At 38.7% G+C, this 13990-nt stretch overlaps 2 protein-coding genes across 2 annotated transcripts; both read right to left on the bottom strand.

The window, feature by feature from the left end:
* Positions 1-693: 693 nt before the first annotated feature.
* cgasa (cyclic GMP-AMP synthase a) lies at positions 694-4533 on the bottom strand. Its single transcript, XM_083539473.1, has 5 exons — positions 3786-4533; positions 3471-3693; positions 3133-3393; positions 2024-2120; positions 694-1095 (listed from the first exon to the last, which is right to left on the bottom strand). The coding sequence occupies exons 1-5, from the start codon at positions 4482-4484 to the stop codon at positions 762-764; spliced, it is 1614 nt and encodes a 537-aa protein (XP_083395599.1). The 5' UTR covers positions 4485-4533; the 3' UTR covers positions 694-761.
* Positions 4534-6545: 2012 nt separating this feature from the next.
* Positions 6546-12627, bottom strand: eef1a1a (eukaryotic translation elongation factor 1 alpha 1a). The gene is made up of 8 exons (XM_083539763.1): positions 12504-12627; positions 11083-11266; positions 10782-10961; positions 9401-9697; positions 9119-9269; positions 7804-8060; positions 7444-7678; positions 6546-7324 (listed from the first exon to the last, which is right to left on the bottom strand). Exons 2-8 carry the CDS (start codon positions 11224-11226, stop codon positions 7200-7202), a joined length of 1389 nt encoding a protein of 462 aa, XP_083395889.1. The 5' UTR covers positions 11227-11266; positions 12504-12627; the 3' UTR covers positions 6546-7199.
* Positions 12628-13990: the final 1363 nt, after the last annotated feature.

Consider the following 13990-nt stretch of genomic DNA (forward strand, 5'->3'; position numbering starts at 1 on the left):
TTTTTTTTTTCCTTTCCCCAAATGAATATTAAATACACTATGTAAAAAGGTGTGTGGACACCTAAATATAAGATTTTGTGTGTGTGTGTGTGTGTGTGTGTGTGTGTGTGTGTGTGTGTGTGTGTGTGTGTGTGTGTGTGTGTGTGTGTGTATATATATATATATATATATATATATATATATATATATATATATATATAATAATCTTAATCATCTGTTTTTAATCTTAAACCACTAGATTTTGGAGTGTGGTTGTGAGGATTGTGTTAATTTAGCCACAAGGTGTTAGTAGTCAGGCAGTGATGTATGGTGAGGAGGCCTGGGGTATAGTCAGTATTTTAATTTATCCCAAAGGTGTTCAGCAGGGTTGAGGTAAGAGCTCTAGAGCAGGCCACTCCAGATCTCCCATGCCAGCCCCTGTAAATCATATCTACATGGAGCCAGCTTTGTGCACAGGAGCATTGTCATGCTGGAAAAGATTTTGGGAGTGGAGGGAAAGTTTTAGCTACAGCATCCAAATACCTCTTTACAAAGACATCCATATAATTGTGTTCCTCAAACTATGTGGGAACAGTTAAGGGAAAAATCACACAGCTGGAAATATTAAAAGCCCCAGTAGTTCTGTCTATATAGTGTACCTCAGGTCTTCGATGTCACACAACAACAGTTTTTGGAAAGGAATAAGTAGACGACTTAAGTTTCAAATAAATATGGGTATATCCACTGATTTATTAATTTATTTATTTTTTTTATGTAAAATTTTAACACAATATAGGAAACCCATTGTTACGTTGGTTTTCAATGAGGTCTGCTATGAATTTGGATTTTTTCTTGCTGATACCACTCAGCAGATTTTGGGAGGGGATGAAGAAGTTGGGAAGTTTACAGGCCCTCAGGTTTTGCTCAAAGTCCTTGAGTAGTTCCTGGAAGCAGTGGCTGAGCTCACTGAATGCCCACATACTGTCCTTAACTCTGGCAGCACAGGCATGAAGAAGTGTCGTCTTAGCGTGATATGAGCAGAGCTCATCCATCTCCTCCGGATGCTTCTCCTCCAGCCGTTGCAAAAGGTATTTCAGAAGTTTCAGACACTGCTTTCTGTACATTGCAAAAAAAAAAAAAAAAAAGTATGTAGTCTGAAGTGGACACTAGTTTTTTTTTTTACTTTTAATGTTTCAAAACCAATCATATACACTATATAACCAAAGATCTGTGAACATTTCATTATAACACCATTGTGACAACATTATAAGTAACAACCGCAATGTCTGTTTTCATAGCACTAACATTTACTTTCACAATCTAACACATTTTGCAGCAAATGTTTGTTGGGGATCGAGTGGAAAAGAACTGGGTGGTAAAAACAGAACACGGTGCTTAATACTTTAAGGATACATTTAAATTAAAATATCCCCACAACTATTGTCCTAACTGTTTAAAAAATATATATTAAAAAGGAGTCTGTTACAGCAGCAAAGAGGAAACAACTTAATGTCCATAATTTTGAAATGGTATGTTTATTTTTTTTACTTTGATCCTCTCTGGGTTAAGGTTTTTTTTTCCCATTGGTACATTCAGGAAGGATCATTGTAATTTGGAACAGAGGATGTGGTTTAGACCTTCAGATGGCAGAGGGAGGGGAAACTAAGACAAAAAGAATCCTTATTATAGACCTGCCCAAGTGCACTAGTTTCATTTAACTGTGGAAAAACTTGATTTTTTTTATTATTTATTTATTTCACATGAAATGCTTGTTAGTTCCCTGAATATCGGAGTGACACCTCTTTCGTTACTGATACAAAGTTGGCCGCCTCGAGAAAGCATCTGCTTAAACCTTTTTTATACAAAACTACAATCCCGAAACCAAAAGATAGATTGTTTTTTTAAAAGGACGACTGAAAGTAACACTGCACAATGCCTTCTGTGGAATGCGTGACGTGTGTGTGTGTGTATGTGTGTGTGTTTGTGTGCGAGTGAAAAGAAAGGATGTTTTAGGTGTGGTGAAATGGCATGTGTGCGCTCTTACCTGCAGCATTTCTGTTCTCCTTCACAGCAGGTTTTACTGTTGCCGTGGTTTTTCAGGATGTATTTCTCCACATGGGAGAACGAAATTCGCCAAGTGTCTGCGCACAACAAACAAAACATTTACTTTTTAGTTCAGCATCAAGCCTGCCCACAACAGAAAAAAGTTAACAAGGCAAGTCTATAAACATACATCAAGATAATCAAACATCGGAGACAAAGTGTTACTAGAGTTTACATATAACAGTGTTAAATTGCCAAGTTCGGGTGAATCTGTGCCCTTGGTTAATTTTCTTAACTGACTGATTCAAGAAGTCAAGAAGCTTTTATTGTCATTTCAATCATTAATAGCTGATGCAGTACACAGTGGAATGAAACAATGTTCCTCCAGAACCCTGATGCTACATACAACAATCATCACAGAAAAACCAGGGCCGAGGACTAGTAAGTGTCCTCGCCACATAAAGTGCATGTGTGCAACCTGGTGCAAAGACAATACAGGACAGTGCAAGACAAATACACAAAATAGCTCCACCAGTAATCCTGTTGTAAAGAGTAGCAAAAATGTAAACAAAATGTTGTTGATGAAAAATTATGTCGAACCTGATTCCGTCTTTTATTCTGTTCTAGCTTATCCACCACCTATTTTAATGTGCTGTAAATTCCTACTTTCTACTCTGCATGGGTATAATGAATGCTTATTTGAGTTGCTGATGAAATCGTTTTAGCTCAACCTAGTCTCATCACTCTCTTGCTCACACAATTGTTCTTTTTGGTCATATGGTACACACTATTTAGCGAAGGTATTTATTTATAATCGCACAATTTATTTTTCTGCTTTGTTCCTCATATCATCTAATGGAATTTTCTTCTCCACCGACCACCCCAGCTTGGAATAAAAAGTGTAGATATAACTGTTAATTTCAAATGTTAATTATATTCTTAATCGATTTAAATCTCTTTTGTGAGAATGTCCACTGTTTAAAGTGCTAAAAAAAAAAAAAAAAAACTAAGCTGGACAAGGTGTTTCAGCCTGCAGAATCCCTGTACTTCTTGTAAAGTCCAGAAAGATTAAGACTTGGCTTTAAGACAATATTTGTGGCTTGTGTTTACCTTTAGCCATTACTCCATCCTGCTCTGCATTGCCTCTTCCCTCGTATTTAGGCACCAAATAAAACGGTTTCCGCCGCTGGTCCACCTTCACTTTCTTGCTGAGCCAGTTTTCAATGCTGAAGCCATCCAGTGTGAACTCAGGCCAACTTGACGGGACCTCCAGACCAAGAACAAAATCGATATGAATGTTTTTTTCCTTCTCCTTCACGAGCAAGGTTACAGCTGGACAGCCGGGCTTCTTCCTCTCCACTTGAACATCATCTACAGCACAAACACAAGTTTATTATGTATTTAAATTACTCCAATCAGTTGTTACTCATTAAAAAAAAAATGCTTACACGGTAGTGCCTCCACAGCTCCTTTCACTGTCTCACGAAAGTCTGTAAGCATTTTGCTGGCCATGATGTTATTTTCTTTGTTGACAAACTGGTCTAAAGGGTGTCTTTGGGTGTGTCGTTTCATTTCTACTCTATAGAAAGCCCCGTTTTCTGAAAAAGGCTGGAGGGTCACCCTCTCCACACGAACAGTCATCATGACATCAAACTCATCAGGCTCGCAGATCTGAACAAAAAAAGTTAGACATTGTTAACATTCATGTTGATGAAGATCAATGCGCTATCGGTGGTGTTGAACTTTCCAAAGAGTTCACTTACCTTCACGTTTTCATAGTAACTTCCTGTCTTCAGAACGTTGATGTCTTTGCACCAGTCCAGGTGCCGTTTCAGATGCTCGGTGACTTTAGTCTGTATGTCGTTGACGCACTTGGCTGATTCTGATCTCTGGCTTTTCTTTACCTTCAACTTTTCCAGAGCAGCCTGGAGCACTTTATTCGGATTGTGGTCGACAGTGCAGCCTTTACTCGCTGAGGAAAGAGTGGCTGCTTTCTTTTCGACATTTTTTGCAGTTTTGGTTGGTTGGGCCTCTTCTTTAGATTTGATATACATTGAAGATTTCCTCGGAATGGACTTTTGATTTTCCTGAAACTTTGAAGCATAGCTCGCTTTGGCTGACTCCGGTCTTTGGTTTTTCTTTGCCTTTTCCGGAGCACCCTGGAGATCTTTGCTCGGATTCTCCTCGGTGTCTCTCGATGTTAAGCAGCGAGAAGCTACTTTCTTCTCGCCACCTTTTGCTGCTTTGGGTGTTAGTGGTAGTCCAGTAGGGTTAGCATCCCTTGAAGAGTTCCTTGAACAGACCTTTTGGCTTTCCGCCAGCTTTAAAGAGCAGCTTGCTTTTTCCTTTTCCTGCTCATCATTCCTCGGTGCGTTCTTTCTCTGTGTAGATCGAGGACTTTTAGGGTGAGATGCACCTGGAGTCTCATCCCGGACTTTGCGCGAGTTTACTCTGGCGCTCATTGCGTGTTCTTGGCTGCAGCAGCCGTGCGTAAAAGACTGGACTGAAGCGAAACTGTCGCTTATAAAGCAACCTTGACGTCAGAGGATGTGGGTGAGGGGTAAATATACTGTAGTTTAGGAATGAGTATTAGTATGTCCTTAGTATTAAACCCCTTACTTAGGACTGATTAGTATGTATGCAGAATGTTTAACATTTCAATCAAAAAACTCCTCCGCCATACACTATTATAGCACACAACTCATTGCTAGCAATTTCATTCTAGGTGTAAACTGTGCTTAAAGTGCAGCATGGGAACTCTAAATGTTCCAAAAGTCTGTGTTGTCTAAGGGTGTGTCAGGTTATTTTCCTCTACATGTGGATTTTGTGTGTAAAACTTTCTTTTGCTATTGCACAGGGTTTAAAATACGATTATCAGTGGGATGTGCTAAATTACAGTTTTGTACATCAGACAAAAAACTACACTATTACTGCAGGATCCTCTCACTAATTACAAGCTGGGTGGAAAATCCCCATGTATTTTATACAACAATTCAAAAATCCAGACATCCTCAGTTTATTGACGAGAATCTAAATACGTTTCGAGACTGTTGGACAAGACTCTTACATCTGACTGCAAAATATATATAGGAAAATCTTATTTCCAGAACTACAGTCTTATACGGTTTATATGGACGGCATTCTGGTGCCATCTAGAGTCTAAAAGTGGGGGAATTATTTTATTCTTATTTAATGAAACACTGCCTCTGAATAGGGTCAGTGTATGGATTTAAATCTGGGACAAGCATTTCAAGTAAAATCTACACACAACGTATTAAAAAGTAGAATTAATTAATGTATTATGTATTCAAAAAATATGATTAACATTTAGCTTTCCCTTGTCCAACTAACCAACAACATGGTATAATACCTTGAGTCTAGCAAAAATAGCAGACAAAACCAAACCCAGAGAAATCTACTCAAACATTTACACAATAAAAAAAAAAATGCATTATCTGTAGTCAAAATCAAACACATTAACATTGTCAAATAACTCAATCTGTGCAATTTCCTTGATAAGTCTTCTGTGAGTAACAGATTGTAAAGAAAAAGGCAGTGGTCGTTGGAAGGTATCTGGTCTTACAGGAAAATGAGAAGAGTTTCAAGAGCAGTTATTAAGTGCACAAACATAATTGTTCTGGAAATGCTCAGCTAAGGTGGAGTGCATCCTTGGGCTCTGGGTTCCCTGCTCTGCCCACTGTCTCCAGACGAGATACCTTTCATACCATTGCTCAATTTGTAAACATACTGAAGCAACTTTAGTTAACATCATTAGAAGTTGGTAAACACACCAACTTGCCCACCAGGTTTTAGAGATCTGTATGGCTTTTGGTAAGATTTTGCATGCGTTATTACACACTTACCACTGAAATATCATTAGAGAATTAGGAAGACAAATATTTATAAATTGCAGTAAGATAATGTAAACAGACTGACAGAAAAAAAAAAAATAAAGCCATGTTTCATACTACCAATCCTATTGCTTATGTTTGTGTATATAAAGTGTTAACCAATCTCTAATGCATTAAAGTTGAATTAAAATGAAAAGATCTCAGTGAGAATGATCACAGGTTTTCTTTATTCCAGCCAAAAAAAAACCCCACTGAACTCTTCTTTGATTGTCCATCCCCTGCTTACCTCCTGTTATGGTGGAGGGAATTCTTGGCTCAGAACCAAAAGTCTTACAGATTTTTGAGTAATCCATAGAGTTTCCAGAAAATTAATGAAATAGAATTGATCAAACCATGTTGATCAAAATTACATATCAAATAAATACAGATCTTTTTAAACCCTCTATGTAGTCTTTCGCTAGATCTGTCTGTCTGTCTATCTGTCTGTCTGTCTGTCATTGATTACAATTTTGGCATTTTACTTTACACAATGTCATAGTGCAAAATATTTTTATTGTATAAATGTCATGTCTGTTCTTAAAAGCAAAAAAAAAAAAGTTAACATTAATATGCTGTTTAAGTGAAACCAGTCAGAAATTTGAATTTTAAAGAAGAGAGACTCAAAAAGACTTCATTGCAGAATCTTTAATATGGCCTGATTGATTATATAGGACAAGTAAGATAGTAAGGTGCAGATGCTCAAACCAATTAAAGTTAATAAGTGCCTGTGCAAAACCAGCTTCACGCCAAGTGCTTCAAGTGCCATGAAAAGTGCCATAATGTTCTGATGTGGAAAGATTGATTATTTTCCAATTGCTTTAAAGCTTAAATAGTCAGAAAGACCAGGAAGTAACATAATTTAAGTTACTAAAAGCAGCAAAACCTAAAAACACATTTATCTGCGAACAAACACTAAAAGCAGGACAATCGTGTAAGAACTAAAGTAAAACTGCCCTCCAGAGTAGGAGAGGTCATGGTAACATTTCCTCTCAAGAGTAGTAATTTCGCATAATAGTGTGAATGGTCAAAACCCAAAAAAAAAGGTCACATTCCAATAGTAAGAATCTAATATTACAAATTACTCTAATTGAATACATTTAAGTCAAACAACCTGTCTTGGTATATATACTGTATATATAGATTTTTTTTTTTCCTTCTGATAGATTTACGATGCATTGGAACGATTAACCAATCTATGACTATGGAGTTTAAGCAGCCAATCGGGTAGATTTGGGGGACCTCTGTTCTGTTGTATGCGACACTGGAGTTAGCAGTGCAACACAAAATTCATTTTGCCTTCTGTGCCTTTTGAGCAGATTTGGTGACCTTTCCACCAGTTGGAGCCTTTTTCTCGACTCCCTTGATCACTCCAACTGCCACGGTCTGACGCATGTCACGCACAGCAAAGCGCCCTGTAAAATAAACACAGCACGGTCCCAGAATTTTCTCTTGTTAAACTGATCTGAATTATTACCGGTTTAACTGCATCAACAACCCGTAACAAATTGCAATCTTGTACACAATCACTCACCAAGAGGAGGATACTCTGAGAAGCTCTCCACACACATGGGTTTTCCAGGAATCATGTCTACAATGGCGGCATCCCCAGACTTGAGGCTCTTGGGGTTATCCTCAAGTTTCTTTCCAGAGCGGCGGTCAATCTTCTCTTTGAGTTCAGCAAATTTGCAGGCGATATGTGCAGTGTGGCAGTCCAGCACTGGGGCATAACCGGCACTGATCTGTCCAGGGTGGTTCAGGATGATCACCTGATGTACACAATTATAACAGACATTGTGACCATCTGCAACTCAACAGCGCTAGAAGGGTACACCAAATATATTTACATTGTATAGCTTTAAAGAAGATTAGAAGCAGCATAAATTGAGCATACTTGAGCAGTGAAGCTAGCTGCCTCCTGCGGTGGATCATTCTTACTGTCCCCAGCAACATTCCCACGGCGGATATCCTTCACCGAGACATTTTTGATGTTGAAGCCCACGTTGTCCCCTGGCAGGGCTTCAGACAGAGCCTCGTGGTGCATCTCCACAGACTTCACCTCGGTAGTTATATTAACAGGTGCAAAAGTCACCACCATCCCTGGCTTTAGAATGCCGGTCTCCACCCGACCCACAGGGACAGTTCCAATACCTAAGCAAAATTTTAAGCAAACTCCATCTCAAATTTTAGATCAGGGGTCGCCTACTGGCGGACTCCAGTCCGAATCCGGACAGCGAATCCTTTACACATAATCAAATTAATATACGCCAAATGCTATTTTCTAATAAATCCAAATATGTTTTAAGGACATCAAGGTGGGCTCAGTAGAGCTGTTTGGGTCCTACGGTGCCACGGGTCACTACTACAGTTACTATGCTCACTGTTTCTACGATCAGACGTGCAGTTGAGCGTGCAGTGAAGACAGCAGAGAGAAATGTGCAAAAGATGAAACTTTCAGTAAATGAAAAACAATGGCGTTCCCAAAAATAAGGAAAAAAGGATGGTGTTTGTGTTTCTGAATGATATTATTGCTGTTGATATTTTATCAATGCAACATGACGTATAGAAGAGAGCAATGTTAAACATTAGATACATTTAGTTCGGTAAAGACAATACGTGTGAAGTTAAAATGTGATCAGATTTCCGTTTTCTGTTTTTTTTTTTTTTTTTTTAACCAGTGAGGTATGCGTTCATTAAGGTCCCCTGGTGGTCTAGTGGTTAGGATGTGGCGCTCTCACCGCTGCGGCCCGGGTTCAATCCCCAGTCAGGGATCCAACCCCAGCCACTCTTAGTGAGGGTCCCAAGCCGGGATAAATGCGGAGGGTTGTGTTAGAAAGGGGCATCCAGCGTAAAAACATGTGCCAAATCAAACATGTGGATGATCCGCTGTGGCGACCCCTAATGGGAGAAGCCGAAAGAAAGAGGTATGCGTTCATTACTTATGATCTGTAATCTCAGTTCAGCAGAAACCAAAGCACTTTAGCTTTTCCTTTTATGTATTCATTTTCCTTTTATGTATTCATCATCAATTCATGTTTTTGGGTATATAATTGTCCCGACCTCAGCTGGCGAGGAGGGTACATTTACTGGACCTCAAGGATTTTTAGTTGAAGACTCCTGTTTTAGATGATAGATGGTCTGTAGTCTGTAATTAACAGTGTACATATTTTTTTGCCTGATAATAAATACTGTTTTTTACAAAGCATCACCTCCAATTTTGTAGACATCCTGCAGAGGCAGACGAAGCGGTTTATCGGTGGGACGGGTTGGAGACTGGATGGCATCCAGAGCTTCCAGGAGAGTAGTTCCTGACACACTGCCATCCTTACGGGTGATCTTCCAGCCTTTAAACCAATTCATCTACAGAAATGAGACAATCAATATTAGTCTCAGGATTACTATAAATATCAATGCATCTTAAGAGGATTTGTCCAAATAATAGTAGTAGTTGTTTTTTTTGGGTTTTTTTTGCCAGCTATGATGTCACGTACATTGGGGCTGGCCTCTAACATGTTATCACCGTTCCACCCAGAAATAGGAACAAATGCCACAGTTTCAGGGTTGTAGCCAATCTTCTTAATATAAGTGCTGACTTCTTTTACAATTTCCTCATAGCGCTTCTGGCTGTAGTTGGGCTCAGTGGAATCCATCTTATTAACACCCACGATGAGCTGTTTCACACCCAATGTATAGGCCAGGAGAGCATGCTCCCTGGTTTGACCGTTCTTTGAGATACCAGCTTCGAACTCACCGACACCAGCTGCTACTATCAGGACAGCACAGTCTGCCTGGAGCACACAAAAAAAAAACTTTATTTCAAAACTGCTAGCATCACCCAAATTCACATTGGTTTTATATATATATATTTAAAATCCCAGAGCAAGTCTTAAACCTGAAACTGAAACTGTTTATTTTCTCTAACAACAGCTGACAATATTGCCAGCAGATAGGTTAAGGTTAAGACAGAGTACATGTGTGTGAATGAGAGAGAGGGCAGTGGAGTGGTGCGGTTGCAGGAAGAAGAGGTGGAGAAGGTGCCTGGGGGTCAACAGTGCAACGTAATAGAGAGTGTGTTAGAGAAGTGAAGAAAAGAGTGCAGGCAGGGTGGAGAAGAGTTGCAGGAGTAATTTGTGATAGCAGGGTATCTGCAAGAGTGAAAGTGAAATTTTATAGGTATGGAGACAGATGATCTGCTGTGGTGACCCCTATAATAACTCTATAATAACATATTTACTTGTATGGTGGACACCATGATTTTTTGTAAATAAATGTTTTAGTATGTAATGAATGTTTCTTGAGTTTTAACATTTTGTAATGATCAGTAGGTTTTTGCTTCATATGACAGTCCTTAGACCAACAACTGTTGTTGTTGTTGTTGTTATTATTATTTATATTAAGTGGCTGCAGCCATTTCAATTACATAACTTTAGTAGAAGGTACTAATAATAGAGCCTGGAACAATTATCACAACTACTATAAAGACAATAACAAGACAATATCAGGTCAAACTGTGGTATGAAGGGAATAAAACTTTAGTAAATGCTATAATAGGAAAGTAATCCAACAGCACTTGACTTTATGCTGAGCCATAATCACATCACACAACCCTGTTTCTGTATAAAAGCATGCCCCATCATGTTTAACTACTTGCATTAAAATGTTATTTAATAACGGGGAAAAAAAATCCCAAGTGCTTACATTATCTTAATAAAGTAAAAACCTAAATAAAAATGGGCAGGTTTTATTTATACAAACACAGAGCGCTCATATTTAACTATATCTTATTGTATTTACATTTAAAGCTATAGTGCATATGGCAAAGCACAAAAACAAGAAATCAATCATTAATATTGTATTGCTCTGATGACTGACCTGGGAGGTTCCAGTAATCATGTTTTTGATGAAGTCCCTATGCCCAGGAGCATCAATGATTGTGACATAGTACTTGCTGGTTTCGAATTTCCACAGGGAAATGTCAATGGTGATGCCACGCTCTCGCTCTGCCTTCAGCTTATCCAACACCCAGGCATACTTAAAGGATCCCTTACCCATCTAAAACAATTTAGATTGTAATGTAAAATCATATGTGGAGAAACAGTTTCATGTCTGCATTAAAAAAAAGAAATTTTAATGCTTTAAATGTCAAGGTCAAAAACTTTTGTAACAGCGGTACCTCAGCAGCCTCTTTCTCAAACTTCTCGATGGTTCTCTTGTCAATTCCACCACACTTGTAGATGAGGTGGCCAGTTGTAGTGGATTTGCCAGAGTCAACATGGCCAATGACCACAATGTTGATGTGGAGCTTCTCCTTTCCCATGATTGGTTACACACTGAATGTGACAAAGCTGCTAGGAGGCCTGCCTCATACAGTGTAACAGAAAAACAACAAAACAAATAAACAATGGGATCAAACTGAAAGTCAAAGAAGCATATAATAAAGTAGTTGTATATGCCAGACAGTTAGCACAGCTATACTAAGTTCTATCTCTAGTTCAATATACTCTACATTTACAGCACCATGGACAAGGGCAGAAGCAAAATACACACCAACTGCTTGTCTGTAATTCATTTCAACAACTTGAATCTAATTTCTGGATTGAAGTCAAACAGTAGATGGCAGGTTAAAAAAAAATTTTCCCCCTTCACCGTTCGATTTCTCTCTAAATTGTCACAATAATAGAACCTTCCTTCAGCACAACCACAAGCATGATATCCGACACCAAACCGACATGCAGTAAGGTGCACACAAGCGCTTCGACCTCCAGTCTCTGCTCATTATACACTTACACACCCTGTTCTGCTCTGGCCATTTGCAAATTTTTCTTGGTGTCATATAGCCCGTCTCAAGAGCAACTGGCTGATGCAACTGCATGAGTGTTTTTTCCTTCGGTACTTCCCATTACCAAGGATCCAACAGACCTCCATTTTGTAAGCAGGATTCTGAGCAGCCATTTGAGATTTAAAGAATAAAATACTAAAATATACCACCACAATGTATTCTAGCTCCCATCCTCTCTATTAAACTGTAATATTTCTCACTCACATTCCATAAGGTGTTATGTTATATGTAGGTATTAGGAACTGGTTCAGATATAGGTGTTGATGCAGAATAATGTAATGAGGTGGGGTTCAAAATACAGAATAAATATTTCCTGCTGGCAGTTTAAATGCCATCCTAAACTTTTTCAACATAGATTCTTCTTACATGTATTATCTTGGGTACATTACCATGGTTACCCAATAACCTTGAGAGTTGATTCTAACAGAAAGGGAAACCTAATTTGCCTGATGATTAATAATTATAAATGACTATAGAGCTGGAATGTTCTTCCACACACACACACACACACACACGCGCGCAGACACAGAGGGAGGTCAGTGTCATGTCTGGAAGATTTAACAGCAAAAGCTCCTCACTGCAGTCGCCGCCATGTTCCCTCATCCTGACACACTGCCTCTAACGCAGCGTCTAATCCCCAGCATCACTTCAAAAATATCTAATAGAAAACATCGCTATTCGAATTACATAACGACGCAGATTAAAATATATCTGTAGTGTGTGTGTGTGTGTGTGTAATGGAGGAGATACAGTACCTGTGCTGCTGTAACACGGCTGGGACTGAACCTCACACACTGACACACTGAGGCGCTCTGAGCTGCTTTATATTCCAAAACAGCGCGACTGCGCACTTCATCGCTCACAGTCTCTTGCGTTTATAAAAAAATGCAGTCAGTTTTACTTTGGTTTTATTGCATATACAGCATCAATTGTCTGTCAATAAGAAGTTTATATTCAATATAAATAAATACGTGTCATTTGGATCAGCATTATAGGATGTGCCTGTTAATTGCACACGCATTAGGATAAACAGCTTGAACTTATAAATAGTTCTTTATTTTCTCTCACAGGAACATTTTTATAGATGAAACACTACTAAATGCACCCATCACAATATTATATAAAAAATATGAAAACTCTACACTGAAAATGAACGTCTTTCTGATGTTGGCCACCACCACAAGTGTATCTCCATCTTTGCTTCATTTAGTACAGGTAGTTTTCGACCTACGACATATTCAACTTACGACCACAATAGCTAGCCGCGGCTACGACAGTGCGTACCAGCTTCCGGTATCATTTCACAGTTCTGTACATATAGCCTACTCTACTTACGACCGGTCTGTCGTTCCCTGTCGACTACCTGTATGTGGAAACCTGACCATCAAACCAGTAGACAGATCTTTCCCAACCGCTGCCACAAAGGTGGAAGCCCACAAATGTCTTTTGCATTTGCATTAAATAACATTACCTTTTACTTTCCCTGAAACTCAAGGCCTTAAACATGCTCAAGTATGACAATGCGCCTGTGCACAAAGCAAGTGCCATAAAGACCACTGCTTCAACGCTGCTCTATGCTCCAAAATCTTATGGGAAGACTTTTCCTATGAAGAATGGAGCTTATTATAATTTTATAAATTGATTGTTGTTGAAGATTATTGATTATTGTAATGTTGGAAGATTTCTTAGTGAAATATCCACACTAATGTTACAGAAAATGTTGGCTTTGTGGTAGGACTCAGGCCATAAATAAATGTACAGGTTGATACATTTATTTCTATTTCTAACTCAATAAAAACTCAATAGAAACTGTTCAATGATGGCTTGTTATAAACACAGAGTGGTTGTAACCCCTTTATCAATAGCATCCAGTATCACTGAACTTCTGAATGAATGGTCATACCAGGCAGCCATTGCTGGGCCCTTAAGCTGCTCAACTGCTCAGTTGATACAGTAAATGAGGTAATGATATTAATATGTCTGGTTAAGGGCATCTATCAAATGCCATAAATGTAGTATCTATTAACCTACAATTTAAACCATTATAATTATAATAATCTGTACACTTACACTCACACTCAATTCATAAAATCATATCAAGTAAAATCAAACACTTAATAGCTGTTTGTTGGTTCCAGACAGCTATTAAGTATTTCAAAAACTAATGAACCCCTGGGATTTTCACTTTCATTTTTCTCTTTGGTGTAAACCCAAGGGACAATGGTTTAGGGTTTACACAGAA

This window comes from Silurus aristotelis (genome assembly GCF_946808225.1).
Source record: "Silurus aristotelis genome assembly, chromosome: 4".
Taxonomy (NCBI): Eukaryota; Metazoa; Chordata; class Actinopteri; order Siluriformes; family Siluridae; genus Silurus; species Silurus aristotelis.